The sequence below is a fragment of the Galeopterus variegatus genome, unplaced genomic scaffold, assembly GCF_000696425.1.
Source record: "Galeopterus variegatus unplaced genomic scaffold, G_variegatus-3.0.2 Scaffold17173, whole genome shotgun sequence".
Lineage (NCBI taxonomy): Eukaryota > Metazoa > Chordata > Mammalia > Dermoptera > Cynocephalidae > Galeopterus > Galeopterus variegatus.
In genome coordinates this window covers 10395-17022 of record NW_007743284.1, presented here as the reverse complement: position 1 = coordinate 17022, position 6628 = coordinate 10395, and the positions used below count along the sequence as shown (strand labels likewise).

At 39.4% G+C, this 6628-nt stretch overlaps 1 protein-coding gene across 1 annotated transcript in view; it reads left to right on the top strand.

Annotated features, from left to right (window-relative positions):
* The first annotated feature begins 461 nt into the window (after positions 1-461).
* Positions 462-6628, top strand: part of LOC103582643 (adenosine deaminase domain-containing protein 1-like) — a 13055-nt gene continuing 6888 nt past the window's right edge. Inside the window, exons 1-3 of the mRNA XM_008564187.1 lie at positions 462-633; positions 1475-1663; positions 5513-5680. Of these exons, the coding sequence (XP_008562409.1) occupies positions 462-633; positions 1475-1663; positions 5513-5680 (529 nt within the window). The remainder of the gene's footprint in view (positions 634-1474; positions 1664-5512; positions 5681-6628) is intronic.

Here is a 6628-nt window from a genome sequence, read left to right as displayed (position 1 = left end):
AGCCCCGGGCCTGCGGCTCGGCCTGGAGCTGGCGACCCGCCACTTCGCCTGCGGGGTCCAGCCCAGAGGGCGGGAAGGACGACCTCGGTGGGTGGGAGTTGGGTCGGGACTCAGCAGTCCGCTGATGGGCTGGTGGTTTTATTCCTCTTCTCTGCCTCTGCCTGTTTCCCGATCTGGCTGGTCTCCCCTGAACCCCGAGTAGATTTACGGACCGCTGTCATGTCTTTCCTCCGTGTAGCAGAGCTTAGGGGAGGGAGTCGAGAGAAGAGTTCCGTGCCTGTTAAAACTATAACGCAGACATGAGATAAGTTAAAGAGGGATTTGGCTCTAGTCAAGTGAATGTGTGTGTAAAAGCCATTTGTGGAAATACGGTGGTTTTGTGTTTTTAATAGTATTTTTAGTTTACTTCGTATTTTGATTTTTGTTTTCCTCGAATTTTATCATGGTTGGTAGGTAAGAAAATGTCTGGCAGGAGTGACTGGTTTCAGAGTTCCCGGGTCCCTAGTTTTGCTCAAATGGTGAAAAAGAACTTGCCGGTTCAACCATCAGCCCAGACGGTAACTACACCTACAAGATATTCCTCGGAAAGTCATAGTCTGTCGAGTGTGGCATCTAAGGTTACGCAAGTGACGGGTATGACTTCTTTTTCATTTGTAATAATGCCTCAGTTCTTTAAGATTCTGGGATGGCCAGTACTGTTGAGGATTAAATGTTTTCTGGATACGTACAGTATGCATTTACCATGGCCGTGCCCCACCTGGAGCTGCGATCTGACTCCCAACATTTTAGGAGGCCTGAGGAACTCCTTCCCTGTGCTGTTCACTTAACTATTCGTTACCATCTTGACTGTTCAACCACTTCAAATNCCTTCCCTGTGCTGTTCACTTAACTATTCGTTACCATCTTGACTGTTCAACCACTTCAAATATCTTGCCTTTTTGAGGTGAAGCTTCAGGGAAGAGACTGGATTTATACTGGTTTGTATTCCACGTATGACTTAGCATAGAGTTAAGTGTAAAGCAGGGCCATACATACTTTAAAATTTGATTGAATTCAGTGTGAAAGCCAGTATAATATAGTTGATGGGAGCCAGAAACTACGTTCTAGTTCCGGATCTGTGCCTTTCTTCTTTCTAGGCCTTAGTGATGTCATCTGTAAAAATGGCTTAGAGAGCCTCTGATGACCTTGACATCACTAAAATTCCAAGATTCTTTGATATTAGTTAATAATGATGTAATGATATCACTTTTTTGCAATATCAGCACCGCACTCTCCCGAGTGAGCCACGGGCCGGCCCCACTTTTTTGCAATATAACCTTAGTATTACACAATAACAGGTTGTGCTTGTCACCCAGGTCAAAATTGTTCACATATGAGTAAGTGTATCTGGGACAATCTTCCATTTTGGGGGAGGATTTAGTGCTTTTGTTTGTTTGTTTTTATCAAATTGACAAGTGTAAACATTTATTTTTAGGTAATTTTCCAGAACCATTGTTTTCCAAAGGTCTTTCAGCTATTTCAAATCCCGTTCTTCCTCCAAAAAAAATACCTAAGGAATTTATAATGAAATACAAACGTGGAGAGATAAATCCTGTGTCAGCCTTGCACCAGTTTGCACAAATGCAACGGGTTCAGCTTGACCTTAAGGAGACTGTAATAACAGGCAAGTGCAGAGTTGTGCTTGGTAATTACAGTACTGGAAAATATTTTCCCATTAAAAGCTGAGCATATAAATGGTGCTAAATTTGGTTATTTCACATAATATTAGGGTTAGATAACTAGTATATTTTGACAAATATACTTATGAAATTATGTTCACACTTCTTTAGCCTTTTGAGCCTCTGCTAATCACTTGCATATAAAAAATTTATAGTAACTGAATTGTAACTTTTTTTCTTTGGCTAGCCAAACTGAAATCAGCTTCATGAATGATTTTGGTGGTATAAATACTTCTTGTAGAATAAACATGATTTTGTCAAGATGTTAAATATTTGGACTATGTTTATCCTATGAGAAGGATCTGGTGATGAGGATGCCTAAGAAAAATTATGGTCAAATTTGGCTTCTGAAATTCAAGGATTAGATGTGAAAAGAGCAGTTACATGATTGGTACTGTATCTGCAGACTAGGCTGTCACAGTTTTCGGCATTCTCTCTTAAACACCCCCCCGCCCCCGAAGAATCTGTTAACTGTGTTGTGCCTGTGGAAGGCTACAGGAATACAGATCAGAAAGCAGCTTCTGATTTCTTCATGTTATGGTCGGTGATTAGAATGAACTTTAGGAAAGTGGAGGAACAAGAGAATAACTGCTCTTGAGAGGCATTGACAGATGTATGAGAGTCAAAACACAATCTTAAAAAAGTCTTTGTGTATGTTTATATGTACATATGGGTTTGTGTGTATGTTTGCACATGCATATGAATCTTAAATTTTCCTGATACTAATTTTTGCCAGTATGAATCTTAAAGCTAGCATTTTTGCAAAAGAATTTAAAGCTATTGATATAGAATAGAATGGAAATAGAATGGGAGGAGGAGGAGGGGTGGAGTTGAGGTCTGTAGCACCCCTCTCATTCCTGCAGGGGAGATCAGGGGGCTTCCTGTGGTGGCTGGGTGATCATAGCTGGGCTGNTTTTTGCCAGTATGAATCTTAAAGCTAGCATTTTTGCAAAAGAATTTAAAGCTATTGATATTTTAGTAAAGATTGTCACAGTGACATCAGATTTCAGTCTGGGTTGTTTCAGATGATACCAGTTAAAAGGTGACAAAAGTAGGGTCTTAATGTAGAGGGTGATGTCTTCTTAAAATAAAAGGTGAGCTTAATCTTTGTTTAACTAGTTAGTTTTTCTCTACTATTCTGAGACTACCCTTGGAAAATATAAGCTGTTGGTCAGTGTAAGGAAAAAAATGGATTGGGGCAGTCTTTACTGCTTTGAACAAAAACTACTGAAAAATATGACCCACTGTTAATGTTGTTCATTTTATGTTCAAAGTGTAGTTGAATAATCTGATTCAATAGATTCGGTAGTGAGATCAGAGTGTCAGTATTTCTTAGCAAGCTCAACATGTGATTTAAATCCATTCTAAAGTTTGAAAACCTGGGTTTTAGACAGGCTGAAGCTTAAATGCTTATTCTGACACAGAAGACTTGTTAACACATTTGATGTGTAATATCTCATACATAAGAATCATGTGGGTCACTTGTTAAATATACAAAATGCTCTCTGGTTTAGTAAACTTGAATTGGACCGAGGTGATCATAAAAGAAGGGACTTGAAAAACAGATCTTGGATGGGGGGTGGAGGAGCAGTTTACCCAGATGTAGTCAGGAATTGCTCGTAAAACTTTGATGTATATCTTTAAATAACAGTTAATGTAATGTGATTGTGAATATGTGAGGAAATAAGACAATGAGATTTATGTGCAGTGACATAGTACCTAGCCATCCATAACCAAAGAGTGAAGACTTAGAATTCTAAAGTCCGAATACCAGTGAGTAAAACTTGAAACAAAAATCTTTTACCTTTAAATTTAGGAGATGATTCCATTTCCTTTTTCATCAGGTAAGTATGAAAGCTGAGTAAAACTAATTATGTAGAAATAATAATTTTAGGAATTTTGTATGTTTGGACATTCAGTTTAATTCTGTAGGATATCATTTTTTATTTTTATATATGTTTTGGTTTTCCTTGTGGGTTTATTCCCCACCCTCCACCTGCCCTAAGCTATAATGGGTTGAGTTGCTTACCATATGCCCTCGTGAGTACACAGGGTTTCTTTAAAGAGATCTTTTATATTCTGGAGTTTATAAGAATAATAGGGCAAGCCAAGGGTGGGAGAAATTCAACTTTGTATTAAAGTTTTTAAGAAAAGAGATGTTAACATAAGTCTCCATTATTTTACTTCTCGTTGGTTATCTGATAGATATTTGAGTGCTTACCATTGCCAGACATTGTACTAGACAGTGAGTGTCACCCCATGTATGATCTGTACTCTAAAGCTGGCCCTACTGCTTATACTGAATCTGGAGTCAGCCTAGCTACTTAAATCCTCAGAACTAGTTCAGGGGCCCATCCACCTTCAGTTTTAACCACTTAGCCATACAAAATGACTTATAGAGTTGGTATTTCTGTTTTTTTGTTTATTTATTAATTTTTTACATTCTGTGATGTTGTGGAGCAGTTGGGGGGAGGGAGAAAAGGGAAGGGGGAAGGAAATAGAATGGGAGGAGGAGGAGGGGTGGAGTTGAGGTCTGTAGCACCCCCCTCATTCCTGCAGGGGAGATCAGGGGGCTTCCTGTGGTGGCTGGGTGATCATAGCTGGGCTGGTTGTGGGTGTCAGGGGGCATGGCTGAGGCCCCCCAGGCCTCCCCCATCCCTGGCTTGGTAGCCCAGGGGATTTCCGGTCCTTCTAGGTTTTATAGGTGTTCTTCGGTGATGTGAGACCTTTACTAGTTAATGTCAAACTTTATCTCTGGTCTGTGGGTATTTTGTTTTTTCTTCCAGTTCTGTGTTGGATTCTTTGCTATTCCTACCACTTAAAACTCTGCACTGGAACTAATTTGTTGTCCTCTGCTTCTAAAATGGGGGAGGTTCTTATGAGGACCAGCACTTGAGCTCTGTGGTTGAGCTAAATTGTTGCTTTGCTGCTGATTCCCTGGGGAACGTTTTTTATGCAGCTCAGGTTTTACTCGTTGACTTTATAGGTACTTCTGGCTCTCATGAGATCTGGTACACCTGGGTTATGTAAAAACTCTGGTCTGGGCCTGAATCTTTTAATCAAACTGCACCCCCTGTAGTTCTATATTCCTACCAGTCTCCACTGAGTAGTCCTGCACAGATTGGAGGGCAGATCAACTGTCCTTGCTATGCCTCAGTATTCCCCCAGTGGGCCTGTGTTCCCCACCACCTGCATTCCAAATGCTTCCCATGGGGCAGGTTGTGCTGCAGTCCCTTGCAATGACTCACCAGCCTCAGAATGGCTCCTTTTTTTCAGTTGTTATGTCATTCCTATGTGTATTCACTGGAACCCTATTAGTGGTCTTGCTGGCCTGGGGGCCACCAAGGCCCTCTTCTCCCCTGCTGCCTCCAAGCAACTTCATCCGAAGGGCACAGCTGTGGCTTTTGCCAGTTCCTGCTCCATGTGCTCAGCACCTCCAGCCTTGAAGCAGCTGGGACTTGAAATGGTTGGAGAGAAGTGGTTCTTTCTTTCTCTCAATGTGGCTTCTCCTGCCTTCATGCACTATGTAGGTCTCTCCTCCTCTTCCCCTGAGCTCTAGCGGCCCCAGATTGGCTGTCCTTGCTTTTTAATAGTTGTAAATTGTTTGGTCTGTGGGAGAGAGTGACACTGGTGACCATCTATTCTGCCATCTTGACTGGAAGCCCTAGAGGTGGTATTTCTAGGGTAAAGAGTTTTCTAGAAGTTTTGTACTGGGATGTTTTCCTATATACTGACACTGTTTGTAATAATATACTGTGAATTACTGTACAATTTATTCTGAGTTCTTTTTCAAGGTAATATTATGGGATCGTATTTTGCTTTCTGTGCTGTGGTGGATGGTATTCAATATAAGACTGGATTGGGACAAAATAAAAAGGAGTCTAGATCCAATGCAGCAAAATTAGCTCTTGATGAGCTTCTACAGATGGATGAGCCTGAACCAAGAATTTCAGAAGTATCAGGTAAGTACTCTTGAGTATAAAGTATTTGTAAAATATATCATTTCCTAGAAGGAATCACCTGAAAGATTTAAATTAGTAGTTACTTGGCAACTAAAAGAAGTTGCAGGATTTGAGTAATTTCCTTCAGTTGCTTTCTTCTGATGTATTTAGTAGTAATTAAAATGCTCTTGCATATTTCAGCACCCGAAGATATAATCCTATTGCTAAACTGCCTAACTTGTTAGATTGTTAATGACTTCGAGTCCTGAAATGTAGTTTCCTCTGTAACTTATTAGATTCTTATTGTGCACTTAACATTGTGCATTTAATACTTAGATATTTTTAAGACAATTTTTGTGAAGTTTGGCCTGTGTAAAATTAAGTAAATGGAAGAGTTACTTGAGAGAATAATGTCCTAAAGGAAGCATAGCAAGTATAGCTTGAGTGTAAACTCTAGAGTTAGATTGCTCAGGTTGGAATATTGACCCTGGGCAAACAGGTTATTTGCCCTTTCAACCTAAGTTTCATTTGAAAATTGGGGACAATGATAATATCTACCTCCTATGGCTGTCATTAGGATTAAATAAATAATGCATGCAAAGCCCTTATCCAGTTTCTACTGAATAATATACAATCAAATGATAGTAGTTTTTATTAATAAGTATTAATCAATTTGAAGAATGTGTTAGTTTTTGCCAGTATTCATTTCATGTTAGATTGCATTTTAGTTTACCTGTAAATGAGGCAACTTCTAAAAAGAAAAACACTTTGATTTAAGCAGTCACTGAAATTCATTTTTCTAAAATACAAATAATCACTTTATTCTACTGCTGGGTTTCTTTTGTTTGTTTTAGTCTATTAATTTCCGTTTTTCTTTCTTTCTTAATACTTTCCTTAAGGTCTTTATGTTTTTTTCTTTAAGTTGAGTTCTTTTTTTTTAAGAATTTCAAACAGTGATACTAGTCTGGT